At 38.2% G+C, this 16,541-nt stretch overlaps 1 protein-coding gene across 3 annotated transcripts; it reads right to left on the reverse strand.

Annotated features, from left to right (window-relative positions):
* Positions 1–766: 766 nt before the first annotated feature.
* LOC108370760 (transcription elongation regulator 1) lies at positions 767–16,541 on the reverse strand. Of its 3 annotated transcripts, XM_017626155.1 has the most exons (9): positions 16,193–16,536; positions 14,229–15,967; positions 14,031–14,164; positions 13,740–13,948; positions 13,506–13,656; positions 11,141–11,638; positions 1,832–2,169; positions 1,423–1,755; positions 767–1,353 (listed from the first exon to the last, which is right to left on the reverse strand). In XM_017626155.1, the coding sequence occupies exons 1-9, from the start codon at positions 16,378–16,380 to the stop codon at positions 1,227–1,229; spliced, it is 3,717 nt and encodes a 1,238-aa protein (XP_017481644.1). In that variant the 5' UTR covers positions 16,381–16,536; the 3' UTR covers positions 767–1,226. The 3 variants fall into 3 exon arrangements, with proteins under 3 accessions (XP_017481644.1, XP_017481645.1, XP_017481646.1); XM_017626156.1 differs by lacking the exon at positions 767–1,353 and having other exon boundaries at positions 1,686–1,755; positions 1,828–2,169; positions 16,193–16,540; XM_017626157.1 differs by lacking the exons at positions 767–1,353; positions 1,423–1,755; positions 1,832–2,169 and having other exon boundaries at positions 11,619–13,158; positions 16,193–16,541.

Consider the following 16,541-nt stretch of genomic DNA (forward strand, 5'->3'; position numbering starts at 1 on the left):
CTTTTCATTAGAAATTGCGCTCAAATTAAGTGCAAATACAGAAAACGTGCCCAATAAATAAAAAAAATGTGATTAGTATTGCCATAATGCAACCCTGCTGCGAGGTTGCAAAATGTAGACGCGTAAAAAACATACCTTTGAGTGTGACAAAATGTAGACGGCGTCGTTTTCCAATTTTGTATGGGAAACAACAACACCACAGATTTTACGGTTAGAAAACGTCTTAAAATGTAGACGTCTACATTTTGAGACACTATTTGGAACGAACTGTGAACACCCCAATTGTTCTTTTTGACCGCCACTGCAACAGACGGAATTTATTTTAAATAAAATACACCGCAGCAATGGATTGCGAAACGCCGGAAAAGTGGGTAATTTTATAACAGGAAAATGTATTCCATTTTATTATGAATTCGTGTAGTGACAGGCGTGGAAAATATGAATGCACCACACAGGAGCAGCTGCAGTTTTGTGAACACCACCCCGAATTGCAAACGTGTAAAAACTGTCAAAAAAACTGTCGTCTCGAGAGTTCCCTCAGAAGTCTTCTTCTCTGTATAATTTCCTCTTGCTTCACAATAATTATCTCAGCTGCCGATTCAAAAACGCCCTATATCAGCATATTTTCAATACATTTTGAAGTGGGATAGGGCGTTTTTGAACCGAATTTTGAGATAGAGCGTTTTCGAACTGCCTGCCGAGATAGGTCGATCTTCCACTCAGCCATCGAGTTCCTTATACGTTAATTATTTCTTAAAAATACTAGACATCCACATTCGCATCCTCGGATGTCTAAAATTCCGCAACATCCCTACTATAAACTAATACGATAATTTTCCTTACTTTTAATTCTGTATTTTTTCATTTGTTTTTGTGAAAAATCGTTTAAATGCTTTTATGCAAATTTAGTGAAGCTGGAATCTTTTGAAGTGTTACATTTAAACCTGGAAAACGCCGTCAACAAAAATGGGTTTACACCTCCAAAAAAAGGTTTCTTGCCCATACTTAAAACAAAATACTTAAACCAAAGAAAAAGCACAATTTTGGTATCTCAATTTCCTCACATTTTATTGCTGAATCTACTAGTTATATCTATAATAATTAATCAGTAAATTAAAAAAAACCTTGCATTATAATTATTAATGCAATGCAGAAATGGCTGTAACATCACATAAAAATGTTATTACGCCAGAAATTATTGGTATTTTTCCACTTAATATTTCACTCTACTTATTGCGTCTGGTCGATTCAGAAGCAGTTGGTGGTGGCGGCGGACCACGCTTATGCAACTCTTCCAAATAATTCACAATAATTGTTGTGCGCTCCTCTTCCATGTGATCCAAAATCAAATAGCTACATTTAATTTTTATGTTAAAAATTAAACCATCAAAACAAATTTAAAATTAAATTAAAATAACTCACCGCTTGTCATTCTTCAGAATATCTTGTATTTCCTTAAGATGGTTGGGATTCTCTTTAACTACTTCGCTGCTCTTATGTGTAATTAACTTACATTCCTGTAGCAGTTCACGTAACGCCGTCTTTGCCGCTAGCGTTTTGTCTTTAATATAATCACGGAATTCACGTTCACACTTATCCGAGTTGTTGTACTTAAGATAACGTGGATCATCCTTAGTTAATTTTTTAATATCCTTCCAAGAGCTCGTCAACTCTAACGACGGCAACTCATCGAGCATCTCACGGAATTTTTCGCGTTTTCTCTTCATCAGTGTGTCAATGTGTTCGTTGAAAATTCTAATATCAAGGGGAAAAAAGTATGCTTAACATTAAGGAACTCCACTAAATTATAGCAGAAGCGTTTCCAACTCACTTTTCACGATCATCTCGATCCAAAGTTTCGATTAGTTCCCAGCGACTGTCCTTGCGAAGCTGCCGCTTGACCTCTTTCCAAGTTAGATCCGCATTGCGTACCAAATCCGTGAGCAGTGCATTAAAGTGGCCAATGGCTTCATCCCGCTTGTGGTGTTCCCGCTCTTTATCACGGTCGCGCAGATGTCCGGCCAAAGTGCGCTGCACTTCCTTTTCCCGTTCCCGTATACTTTGTTCCGCGCGCAACTGCTTTTCACGCTCCTTTTGTAGACGTTCCGCTTCATCATCCTCGCTGTTTGAGTGCGCATCTTCTTCGTCATGATGCTCGCCTTCCTCGTCCTAAAATATAGTGAATGTAATATTACGTTCAAATTGGTCCCATTTAACTTGTTAATTAAATAGAGCTTTTTGGAAAACACAATCGTCCACATTGAACATTTGGAGTTAACTTTGACCGATGTTTGATTACCAATAAAAATTCGAAAAAAAAACAAAATCAAGTTTTTGTTTCAATTTGTTTTGTGCGAATGTCTGCTTCATGATATTAGTTGCGTTTGTTTAAAAATTATCCAGTAACTTGCCAGCAACTCTCCAGTAACTTTATTTCTAAGAATTCGCTCTCATAGACAAAACTTACAAAAAAGTACGCTAACGCTATTCCAGTAATAATTTGCAAGTTTTATGAACAGCTGATAAATTCGTTGCTTATTCGCAGGAATTTCCTAATAAAACAATCAGCCCTATTCTGCATTTCGATTACGTTCCCGCATTCCGCTCCGCTGGAATCGAACTTAGGTATTCTGCGTTACGATCGAAACGAAAGAAGAAGAGGAAGAGAGAAAACATCTTTCGAAATCAGCTGTTTGCCTAGGAATGTGTGAAATCGAAACAAAACAAAGAAATATTTACCACCAAACTCAAGCAGCATATGAAGTTAAAGTTTGTAAATATTTTAAAATAACTAAATATACCTAGCATCACTTTAATTTAAAAACAAAATTTAAGTGGATACATAATTATAAGAATGAAATCCATAGCCGCGGCGTTATTGCTTGAAGAGAAGAACGAGTCCCAGATTGCTCATGCGGAAGTTGAAACTCGGAGATTTAGGGACAAGTTTGATCTTTTTCAGATGAGTGAAGGAAGAGTCATAAGGAATTCATCTTGAACTGTATTACTCATCGCTTAAAGTAAGTGAAATTATAAACGTTGTTTGAGCACTCCACAACATTTGCATTTACTACAGAGTGGAAGATTTGAACGCAAATGAATCCCATTTTGAAAGCCGTCAGGAGGAGGGGAAGAACAAAGCTTATCTTTCCATAGCAAATCGAATTCGAGGCAACATACGCACCTCTTTTTAAAAAGTTGATAAAAACGAATGCAATAATAAAAACATCTTTTTTATGTAACTTCACATTTTATGTATGTATGTATTATGTGCATACATCTATTAATTTTTTATAAAAAGAATAAATTGAATTCAGTGCATTTCAGTCTTATTTATAGATAATGTAAACAAAAACGCATGGACTTTCACTTTGAAAACGTCGCGCAATATCCCTTTTGGTTGCCATTATTTGAGCCAATTTTTCGTATTGCCCGTAACCGCTCGCGAAAACACAGAAATCGAGAAAAATCATTTATGATGACTTTTACAATCATGCACAGAATATTTTACATAAATTTTTTATAAAATTTTATTATTTAAACCCACGAAAATAACAATTGAAACGTTCTCCGTCAACAAATTTGCAACTTAGAAAAACGGAACTACGATCGAAATGTAGAATAGGTATAATCGTAAATTTCGAAGATTGATCGAAAGGAAACGGAACGCAGAATACCAAAGTTGCCAAACGGGGAAAATTTCGATTCGAGTCGAAATGCAGAATAGGGCTGAATATATTTTATATTTAAATAGGTTTAGTTTGTGAATTTCAACAATAAAACCCCACAAACAGTTTCCTTATTAGTTTAAATTTCATCCAGCAACATGCGACCAGCTGTTTTTCGTACTGGCAAATTTTTACAAGGGAAAATTTATCCAGTAAAATCCAGTAAAAACTTGCAACTTCAACTGTCATTTTTCGCTCTCTCAATTTCCCCTACTTTGAAAAATTCGTAAAAACTTTTACTGGATTTTACTGGAAATGAGTAAACAAATGCAATTATTAACGCATACGGATTACTTAGAGACTTCAAAATGTTTAAATCGTATGCACCATGGTGTAATAATAGGTGCGTTCGTTTAAAATATCCAGTAAAAACCAACCAACAGCGAAATTCCGGCGAAATGTCACCAGTTCACTCACAAGAGAAAAATATCCAAAACAGTACGCGAACAGAAAATTTGCCAGCCCTATTCCCACACCACTGACAAAACTCAGCGGCTGACTATTGCCTTTACTACTGCGCCTAATACTATGCCGCAAATTTATTTTAAGCTGTCGTATGACAATTGTCAGTTTTATTGTTATGACCTACTGAGTAAGTGACAACGGCGAAACAATAGCTCTGATCCACGATTGAGAGAATACAAAGGTTGCGCCGATCTCGGACCGCTATTCCTCTCTTAACGAATTTGACAGAATCGTTGTTTGCATGACGTCACACTGGTGCAACTTGTTTACGTTTTCCTTGCAACATTTTTTCTTCTTCCATTCTTGCTCACGTTTTGGCATTTCTCTCTCGCGATTGCACCAGTGTGACGTCACCCAAAAGTTATTCTCAAAAATCCTCTCTGATCGGCGCAATCTTGTATTCTATCATTCTTGGCTCTGATCCAATACTTTTCGTGAAAAATCCTGTAAAACTGTCAAACAGCAAAATTACTCTCTGAAGTGAGAGTAAAAAGTGAGTAACAACAAAAAGTACGGGAACAAAAAACCATTTTTCCTGTAAAAACGTCAACCATTGATTGCATGACACCNTACGGGAACAAAAAACCATTTTTTCTGTAAAAACGTCAACCAGTGATTGCTTGACACTTTTCATGATTTTACCAGAAGAAAAAGTTCGGGTAAAATCTTGCAACTTCATTCTCTACATAACTCTCCAAAATTCGCTCGCATTTACAGGATTTTGGAGTACGGGAACATTTTTCCTGCAACTTCCTGCAAGTTCGTGTAAAATCCTGGAAGTTCATGGAGTACTGGATCAGAGCTAATGTTTATATTGTGTTTTAGGCGCAGTAATTGTGACAATAGCCATATGATGAATTTTGTCAGTGTTGTGGGAATAGGGCGGTTAACCTCACTTTTTCGGCAGGTCTATTCCGGTCACGCATTTTAAAGTACTAGAAAAGGTACTAATTATTTATTTATTTATTCGTTTTAATCTAGAAAAGTGTTACAATTCTTACAGATTACATAGAAAGAAAATTAGAGAGCACTTAAGACTAATTAAATAATTCATTTAATAACATTTTAAAATAGTATTTTGTGTAAGAAAAGTCAAGACCATTGAGAGTTGAAAGCGAATTAAATTCTTTCAAAGTTCTCCGAATCGGAGCATTACAAGCATAATTTGCTTTGACCGTGCACAACCAGAAAAAATTATGATTACGCAGACTGCGCTGCGGAATATTGAAATTAATTTTTGCGAGTAGAGATAGGGAGTCGATCATCCCATTTATTAGATCATAAACGAAAGTGAGGGAGAGAATGGTCCTTCTACTTTCCAACGATTTTAGGTTTATAGCATGCACTGACCTCTGTAAGATGTAATTGGATCAGAAAATTCCAGAGAACGTAAAGCATAGCGGATAAAGACTTTTTGGACACGCTCGAGCCTACTAATATGACATGCATAATATGGTCTCCATATAAAAGCAGCAAATTCTAGCTTAGAACGCACAAGCGAAGTATATAACACCTTTAGAGTACAAGGATCAGTAAAGTCTGAGCTGAAACGTCGAATAAAAGCTAGTACAGCCCACGACTTTGCAAGTGTAGTTTAAATGACTTTGAATGGAGAATCTAGAGTCGAAAACCACCCCAATGTGATAGGAGGTAGGAATAGAAGAACGAGATTTAGAATAAGAGACATGGAAACACTGGCTTATATTTAATCATAACTTATTTATTTTGCACCAAGCATCGACGTTATCTAAATCAGATTGAAGATTTGGAGAGTCCGAATAACTCGCAACNGGAGGTAGGAATAGAAGAACGAGATTTAGAATAAGAGACATGGAAACACTGGCTTATATTTAATCATAACTTATTTATTTTGCACCAAGCATCGACGTTATCTAAATCAGATTGAAGATTTGGAGAGTCCGAATAACTCGCAACCACTGAGTATATCTTTAAATCATCAGCATACAAAAGAAAGTTACAGTAGTTAAAGCAACTAGAAATGTCATTAACAAAAATTATAAAGAGTAGAGGACCCAGTATACTTCCCTGGGGAACACCAGAGGACGCAATGAAAGAGGCTGATGACACACCATCAACATTAACAACACATTTCCGAGAGGAGAGATAGGATTTAAACCATTTTAAAGGGGTGGAATGAAATCCTAAAGAGCTCAATTTGGAAATTAAAATTGTGTGGCTAACCTTGTCAAATGCTTTTGAGAAGTCTTTGTACACAGCATCTACTTGAACACGATTTTGGAAAGCAGACATACAATATTCTGAAAACACTGCAAGGTTAGAGACAGTTGATCTACCTTTCATGAAACCATGTTGCTCAACGGAGATTAGGCGATTGACTGAAAAATAAATTTTTTCTTTCACAATAAGTTCAAATAATTTTGAGACCGTGGATAATTTAGAAATTGGTCTATAATTGGTAATGTTATTCTTAATGCCACTTTTAAATACTGGATTTATAGATGTTACTTTCCAGGCATCTATGAAATCACCTCGTTCAAGTGATTTTTTGAACATTAAAAAAACTGGATAGGCAAGTGCAGAGCAATTTTTAAAAATATAAGTGCGGGCAAGAAATATCGTTTTTAATGCAATTATGGATATGAAATATTAATTTATCTGTCGTTAGTATGTTCATTTAGTAGCCCGATCATTCGCTGCCAAGCGTTCATTGTAGCAAGCATACTTTAATCGTGCGTTCTGTCAAACCAACGCCAAAGCCAACGCGAAAGTTCTATGTGGACCGGCCTTTATAACTTTGCCAGCGAAGCGCCAGACGCGAAAGGTATGCCACAATGAACGCCAAGAACTCAATTTTGTACTGCTTTTTTACTCGTCAAAATTGCTGTGGATTTTTATGTATTTTGCTTTAAAAATATCAGCAATGTAATTAAGTTTTATGTTTCTACCATATATGTAATACTCCTATATTGGCAGTAAGAGCTAGCACCGTCCGAAAACACTACAGTATAGATATATCAATAAACACGTACGAAAGAAAAGGAACACATACGTTTATAAATAAACATGTACTCAACACATATACAAAAACGGCACTTAAGTACACAATACATTGACAAAAACGGTACTAGACTGTCTCGCTTTGATTTCGGAATGCTTACACATTGAAAGGTTAGCTTACTGCCAATATAGAAGTATTACATATATGGTTTCTATATGAAANTTTGATTTAAAATTATCAGCAATGTAATTAAGTTTTATGTTTCTGCATGAAAACCCGAATTTGGACGAAACAAAATAAATATTAAACCGGCTGATTGTCAAAGCGCGCAAAAAGATGGGAGTTGGCCATATTTTCGATTCGCGCTGCAGCTTCAACGATCTATGTGGCGTGCTTTGTGCATTTTCATACAATTCATCTTATCTGTCAAAACGAATCTGTCACGCAAAGCGAGGCAAAAGTTTTATGTGGCATCAGCTCAAGAATGATAGATCTGTATTCTCTCCACCGTGACATCCAAGAATGATAGAGTAGCTCTGATCCAGTACTCCATGAACTTACAGGATTTTAGACGAACTTGCAGGAAGTTGCAGGAAAAATGTTCCCGTACTCCAAAATCCTGTAATGAGAGCGACTTTTGGAGAGTTGTGTAGAGAATGAAGTTGCAAGATTTTACCCAAACTTTTTCTTCTGGTAAAATCATGAAAAGTGTCAAGCAATCACTGGTTGACGTGTTTACAGGAAAAATGGTTTTTTTGTTCCCGTACATTTTGTTGTTACTCACTTTTTACTCTCACTTCAAAGAGTAATTTTGCTGTTTTACAGTTTTACAGCATTTTTCACGAAGAGTATTGGATCAGAGCTAATACAAAATTCCGCCGATTGCAGCAGAATTCGTGAGAGTAATTTTGGCGTGACGTCACCGTAGAGTTGACAACTGAGAGCGGCAAATAAAACTGCTGTCTAGTGATATGCTGAATTTTCGGTACCCAATACTTAAAAAAGGTTTTGGTACCCAATACTTCCTTATCGGTACCCAATACTTATTCTTTACATTAAACCTTCGCCATTATATGCATTTAAAGTTTCGAAAAAACTTCTATTACTAATTTATATGATATCGGCTAAAACACTTGAACTTATCGCAACAGAGATATATTATTTTATCAGTTTTAACCCTAGTCGATCCAGGGTTAAGAAAAATACTTTGACGGATGAAGAAGCCTTTGTAACCAATTAGCGACAAGTTTCGGATCGATATCGCACTTGTTGACGCAAAAATATTTCAAATCATACGTCAACAAAACCGATACCGATTCGAAAATTGTCACTAACTGGTTATAGAATCTGTCGCTAACTGGTTACAGAATCTGCCTACAAAAATGATATCGTCCGATTCAAAATGCTTCAAACAAGTAAGAGTTTCTCTGTATTATGGCCTCGAGCCGACATATATACATCTTTCATTTGAATCAGTATTAAAAGCTCTATTGGCTCCTACATTCGGGTTTTGATAGGCCAGTCTCCGATGAACCGGGTTTTCCATAACTTTGGCCTATGTGCGCTTTTATTCGAAACCTAAATGTTTCGGTACCGAGTATCGAGAGTATTGGATACCTAAAAGTATTGACTCAGCACATCACTACTGCTGTCATCTCGACTGTGACGTGAGCAAAACAGCTGATTCTGTCAAATTCACTGAGAGCCGATTAGCGGTATCGGCGCCACCTTCTGTATTCTCTCCACCGTGGCATCAGCTTAACACCTTGTATTATTGCATCATGTGTTGTCGTTGTTAATTTTTCGTATCTACTTTTTGTAACTTCTACGTACTCTTCAAAATGTGTGCGGCCAAGGCGAATTTATACAAGGCGGTGTTACTGGCGAATCTAGATTTTCGCCGCAGTACTTCTTGCAGGTCTATTCTGCACGTTACCGAAGATTTTGTAACCGGAAAATTTTATTACCAAAACATGTTACCAGTTCTTGCCACCGCGATTCTAGGAACGTTGGTAATGCAGTTAAAATATTCAGCAATTCAGCTATGAAGAATTGTGCAAATTCTGGCATTGCATATTTCACTGGGCAATACCTTGTTACCAGCTTATGAGATGGTAACAAAATTTACCGGTTACAAGAATACACAGAATGCGAAAGGGTTTAAAAATTGAGAGGAACTTTATTTACCGGTTACAAACTTTTTATTACCAGCGCAGAATAGACCTGTTAATGTCAAAATCAAGGCCAATTTATACAAGGTGGTGTTAACAGAACAAAAACAAAAATTACAACAACAAATTATACGCTCCTTGACAATCAGTACAAAGCCAAATTACAACAAACACATGATATTGACAAAAGGTACAAATTCGCCGTGAAATCAGCTGATCCGAAAACACCACCTTGTATAGATCCGCCTTGGTCAAAATGATGTGTTTGTTGTAATATGAATTCGCCTTAATTACAACAAACACATCATTTTGACTTTAGGAAGTACCGCGGCGAAAATCTAAATTCACCAGTTACACCACCTTGTATAAATTCGCCTTGTGTGCGGCGAAGTGTAAGCTTTCGGAGAAAATTTTGTGTAAAAAGCATGAAAAAGTATGTGTGTACGAGGAAACATACCTCGAAGCAGCCTTTAAGCAGATTCGGGGCGCTGAGTTTTATAATGCAACGAAGACAAATGGAGTCCAACATGCCTTCAAGCTAAAAATACCGGACAAGTTCCTTGTTTTTTGTTATTTTCTTCCCCCATTTAAATACTTGGTGTGGCAAGGCACGAGAGCTAAAAACCATGATCACGGGCTTCATAAATCAAGAAATTTGTATGAAGGAGTGTATGCAATATCGTTTGCTGTCATTCATAAAGCAACATAAAGGCTCAGTTCTGTTCTCTCCCGATTTAGCATTGTGCCATTACAGCCCCTTTGGCATGAACTGGCATGTCTGTTACAGGGTATATATTGTTCAAAAGGACCACAACCTACCAAACTGTTCAGAATTGCCACCCGTTTAAAATTAATTAATGAAAGAACATAGATAAAAATGAAAGAAGACATCAAAAATTATCAGAATTTCAAAATTAGTTGGCAGAGAGAAGCAGATACCGTCACAATAACTGATGTCCATATCCTAATGAGAGGGCTCAAATGTAATATGCGCCATTTTGTTTATAATGAAGATAATTTAAATATTTTTTTTTTGTTTATTATAGTAAGCTTAATAAAGAAGATGATAAAGCAGAATACTCTTTTCGTAGGTTGTGTAATAAGTTGTTATAATGATTTTCGGCTGGCCAAAATCTTTCGTGTCTATTCTTTATCTCTGCGTACGATGAGACCTGATGGGAAAAAACTAATTACCGCCTTGGCCTCTTTTTTACTGGGCAGACTTGCATACAATTTTGATATTTTTTGATAGTTTTTAATCTCTAATATTTTTGAGAATATAAATTTTTTGAACACAGGCGTGTTAAATGAAAGCTTTTGGGTCTTTCTAATTGGCCGGAGCAGAAAGCTTTCTGATACAACTCTGCGCTGAACTGGTTTTCAAACGAGTTAAATGATTTAACTGGTTCAATTTTCCAACAACAATTGCATGCGATTTTATGAACATGTTTGGTTCATTTAACTGGTTCAAGCCCATTTAACATGTTTAAGAATCCCGTTGATTTTTGGAAATTTTTTCCCTGGCAATGTGTCACATATTAATGACATGCATAACAAATTTTTTTTAAGATTCTGATTAAAAAGTTAGAATTTTTAAGGAAACTGCAGAATTATTGTAATTTGTGTACAAAGTTTGAAATGTGAATTTAGATGGTGTTCTTGTATAACCGGCGAGAGTTTTATAAAAATAAAAGTTTATAAAAAAAAACGAATAATAAACATTAAATAAACTGGTCAAAATAACGCACTCCTGTTATTTTGGGGACAACTGTACAATAAATTATTTGTAGACTTACCGATTCATCGCGCTTTCTCTTCAGTTCGCCATTCTTCCCCTTATCTTTGTCCTTTTCCCTCTCCCTGTCCTTCTCCTTGTCTTTCTCCTTTTCCCTCTCTTTATCTTTCTCGCGCTCCTTGTCCTTCTCACGTTCTTTGCCTTTGTCCTTATCGCTGCGATCACGGTCACGATCTCGACTACGGCTGCGGCTGCGATCGCTACGTCCACGCTTACGATCCGACTTACGATCACGCTCCCGCTCCTTTTCACGCTCCCGTTCTTTTTCTCGCTCACGTTCACGCTCTCGTTCTCTTTCGCGATCTTTCTGCTCACGCTGCTTACGTTTCTCTTCTTTCATGATACGCATATAGTCCTGGAAGTACTCTTCCCTATAAACCGAGCTCTCCACAGCACGATAGCGAGGGTCTGCATCAAATTTCTTCTTGATGTCATGCCAACGAGTGTGACGATCCATGTCTGAACGCTCACGCAGCATCTCTATGAAATCTTTGCGTATCTAAAATTTGTTAAGAGGTTCGCAGTGTGTGTATGTGGGTGTACGCGGTGAGTGCAGGCGAGGAAGATACAAAGAGAGAAATTGATAAACCAAGGATTAGACGATTTCAGACATTTGCTGTTATTTCAGCTTATATCATAAGACTTTAGTATAACAGGGGCTTTAGGGGCGCACTTATGAACTAACTTAATTGGCTACGACAATAACTTAGATGAGTAGTTATATTTTGTTGCGCTGAAAAAGAACATTTTATGATTAGAGATTAAACGACGTTTGTTGCTGAAAGAGAATTCAATTAGTGCACTGAGAAATACGGCCCGACAGAGCAAAGCTGAAAATTGGAAAGTTTATTGCAATTAATTGGAACGGCATTGAGTGTAAGCACTTCTGTAGAGCAGACTGACGGACAACATGTAAATGTACGTGTGACATATCATTATGAACTTAAAGTAAAACTCGACAGTAAATAAATCAATATTTCACATCTGCTTGCAGTAGCTAGTTATTATGAATTTAGAAGAACATAAACACACAAGTTACATAAAACATTAGCATGATCAATGTTGGTGGTCTTCAACCTCATAGCTCAAATAGTAGTTAACACACTACTTTGCAAATGTGAAATATCGCTTTTTGATCGCTTATTGCGCATGTGGCTGTAACAAAAATTTTAAATGTATGAAGTTTAGATTGAGTTTTTATTCATACTGTTTGTATCTTCTCGCTCAATTTCCACGCCCGCTCTAGTTCCCGCTCTGCCACTCTCAGAGACCAGAGACTGGAGACTCGAGCGCCCACATTAACTAAACTGACAGCTAGGTGTTGCAAGTTTGGCATGCCCTGTCGCCTGCCTAACGCCTTTCGTAGGGTCTTCCTTGTTTGTGGTCGCCGTGTACTTCTCCATCCTCCATCAAAATTCACCATATCATTATGGGCATCCGAAAAACTTCAAGACGTTCATGTGACGGTCCTAGCGGAAGGGTAAATCAGCAAGATTTATCGTTGATTTTCAGATATACATATTGTGAATTGCTGATTGTTTAATGAAGTCAACGTTGGACTGATTTGTTTTTGCATTTATTTACTTTTTTATTGTATTAATGCTTTCAAATTTGCATATAAATAACTCACCACGCATCGAGCTAGATAGATAAACAATTTGGGGAAACCGAGCCGAGCGGGCATACGAACGCACAGAATGAAGGCAGTAACGAACAATCAAGTCACTGGGATGGCGGGTGGCTGGATGTACATGGATGCGTTGCCATTTAATGAGATTTGATGCAGTCGTTTGCAGCTCCATGACCGAATCATTTACACGATACGCTTCAACAAATTATTTTGCTGCGTTTTTCCTTGTGTCATCTGATTCGTCACTTCTAGTGCTACAGCAGATAAAAATCCTAAAATCTGTTTGCGCTTTTTACGCTTTTTGAGACAACAAACTTTCATGCGCTTAAATATGATAGCACCAATTTTAAACGATGACAAATTTTTTTGGCATTATTCGTGGAAATAAACTATTATTTTGTTGTTGTTGTGATGATAATTTGTTGATCGTTTGTAGTTGAGGATGATAATTTTACAAGTTGAAGTAGAAGTGGTAGATTTTTTGTTTTGAAATTTCAAGATTAGAGTGAAGAAAATTTTTATAAAAAATAAAAAGTATAAACTTTGCTGTGAAGCATTAACAATATAATAAGTGTATATACAAATAGAGACGTACAAAATTTGCAATCAATTATTTTAGTATACGAATGTCTAAATATTTAATTAAGATATACGTTTGCTGCAACCCAAACCCAAATTGACGTGAGCAATCAAACGCAGACTCAACCCGCATGCAACTAATTAAAAACGCACATACCTGTTCTTTCTTTTGAATTTTCTCCTCTTTTTCCCGCCTACGCACATCCACAATGAATTCGTTGAAAAGACTCTCGCGTTCACGCACCTTTTCGATAGCCTTATAGCGATCGTCTTTGCCATACCGCTGACAAAAGTCGCTGAATGAGGATCTGTGTAAATGGTTAACGAAAATAATAAGAATTGATTTACGAATCAACGAAATTTAAAGAACTAAATAAGAGGTAACACTAACTTTCCATGTAGCTTTGCATCTTCCATAAGCTTTCGAAAATCTTCACGCTTTTGTCTCATTTTATTACGCTTCTCTTTACGTTCTTCTTCGGCGCGGTCCTTCACATATTTTTCAAACACCTGCTTTCGTTCCTTGGAGGTCAGCAACAAGTACCGAGGATCAAACACAATTTTGTGTAGCTCCTTTTCCCAAGTACTGAAAGCAGACACCTGAAAAAGAAAATTACCAAAAATTAGTATATGTATGGCCGCGCGCTAAAATTGTGCACATAGCAATGAATATTCCACTTACATCCTTTTCACGCAACATTTCCTTAAACTGTTTAACGCGTGTTTCCAGCGGCACCACGGCTCTCTCTTTTGCTGCACGCACCTCAGCTTCGACGGCCGCCTCATTGGCGTCAGCTTTCCTAGTTTGCTTTGCGGCTGCGATACCAATATACAAATGAAAATCAAAAATTTTTTAAATTTAAAAAGCATTTCTACTAACATAATCTAGTTTTCTTCGTCGGCACCTCTTCCACACTCGACTCTGATTCAGTGCGTATTTTAATGACTTCGTCGTCTTCTGGTTCATCATCTTCCTCTTCCTCAGTAACTTCCACCTCCTTCTTCTTCTCTATCTCGACCTTTTCCACAGGTTTTTCCGCTGGCGCCGTTCCGGCTGCCTTTAGTTGTTCTGGTGGATTGTTGACAGCTTTATCAACATCGGCACGATCTAACAAATCGTCAGGTCTTTCCCACACAGATGTGCGAGTTGAAGGATTGTAGAAGAAAACTCGTGCGTCCCCCGTCCAAACGACGCACCATGGCGTACCAGCGATGGGCGTGCTCGATATGGGCCTTGATTTATCCACTGGCTTCGCAGCTGGTGCAGCAGCTTTTTTTTGTTCTTCCTCTTTCTTGCGTTTCTCCTCGGCCGCTTTTTTGGATTCCTTCTCTAATGCCGCAGCTTGTGCAGCTTTCGTTTGTTCTATTGGTTTAATATTTGCAGCAGATGCTGCTGCTGCGGCTGCTGCGGCCGCTGCTGCAGCAGCAGCATTATATGCCATCGCCTGCTCATAGCCTCCCGCTGCAGGAGCCATATGCATTAGCGCTGGATTCGGCATCATATGCGGTGGCATGGAAGGCGGAACTTGTGGCGCTACAGCCTGTTGTGGTGTTGTGCCTGAATGTGCCGCCATACGTGCTGCTTCCATATCACGGAGTGCTTGTGGTTTTTCCCAAACACTCTCTCCCCGTCCTGCATGGTAGTAGTAGGGCCGTCCATCAGGCGCACGATGTTCTGACCATTCGGCTGCACGCGCGATCACAGCAGGATCAATCACGCCAGGCTTGATTATTAAAGTTTTAGCGGGCTTCTCTAGTACAGGTGGCCCATGACCTGGGTGCATATGTTGATTCCAGTGCATACCCCAAGGTGCTGGCCCACCAGGAAAGCCACCATAACCAGGTGGAGGCATACCGAAAGGGGGTTGAGAAAAGTTTGGCGGGTGCATACCTGGAGGAAAGAATGGTGGCGGCTGTTGATGCATAGTGGGAGGAGGTTGTTGTGTGAGTGGTGGTGCACCGGTTGGTACGACATTCGGCGGTGGTTGTGCAAGTGGCTGCTGTGTAGGTGGTGGCTGTGACATCAAATTGGGGGGTGGATGTTGAGTTAATGACTCTGGTGCTTTCATAGGCGGTGCGACGGAAATTGGTGGTAATTCTTTTGCTGGTTCCGCATTGCCACCTTGTGTATGAACCCCAGCATCTCCAATTTTACCACCATCTTCTATGACTTGGCTATTTACTTGCTGAGGTTGCTGCTGCTGTTGCTGTTGTTGCGGAGGTTGCTGCTGCATTTGTTGTTGCTTTTTATTCATTTCTTCAATTTCTGTTTGCGTCATTACTTTAATGTTTGGACCTTCAGGCTTATTCCAAGTTGTTTCACGAGTTAGGGCATGATAAAAATAAGACTTTCCATCTTCTGTCTTAGTTTCTACCCATAGTTCCATTGGAGGACCGTTTGCTACATTTGGTGGTGCGTTCGGATTTTGGCCCTGCCAGTTAGGATCAAAGTTTCCAGGTGTCCGTCCCCCGAAATTACCACCACCGCCACGTGTACCCCCGCGGCCAAAAGGCATAATTTGTATACCCCCACGTCCGCCACGAAGTGCACCAAGTGGTGCTCCGAAGGGGGGCATACCAAAGGCTTTTGCCACTCCAGTCGCCGGTTGGTTGTGAGACCTAGAGTTAAATTCAAAAATGTTACTATTGGGTTTGATGTTCCCAAAGAAACGCAACCATATTTATTTAATACAGATATACATACAGACATACATATATAAATACATGTAAATTACAATTTATGTACATGCACACTCTCATAAGTAGAAATAAATAATTATTAATTAAATTAAATTATAAAGCCATTTAAATATATAGACACGTATACTTAAGTAAACTACTCACCACTGGGCTTCGTTTTCGTTGGCATCCATTTTTTCTGCGGGTACTTGGTCACCGTTTGCATTTATTGATGTGACCTCATTTTCCTGTGAGACACCATTAAAAGGCGTTTCGCTGTCTGCGGCTGCTGGTGTCAAATTATCGCCAGCTTGCACTTTATTTTCGGGTCCACCATCTACTGCGGCTTCCATTGTTGATAAATTTAGCTTTGGTTTAGTTTTCAGCAGTAGTTTTTTTTAAGGAAAATCACTATTCCCGTACTAGACAATTAAAATTTCCGAAAAAAACTAAAGGTGCCGAAAAAATATCGGCGAATTCTAAGCATCGACTTCAGTAGATTAAAATGGTCGAA

The sequence above is a fragment of the Rhagoletis zephyria genome, unplaced genomic scaffold (assembly GCF_001687245.7).
Source record: "Rhagoletis zephyria isolate East Lansing unplaced genomic scaffold, Rhagoletis_zephyria_1.1 Rzeph_scaffold_04467, whole genome shotgun sequence".
Lineage (NCBI taxonomy): Eukaryota > Metazoa > Arthropoda > Insecta > Diptera > Tephritidae > Rhagoletis > Rhagoletis zephyria.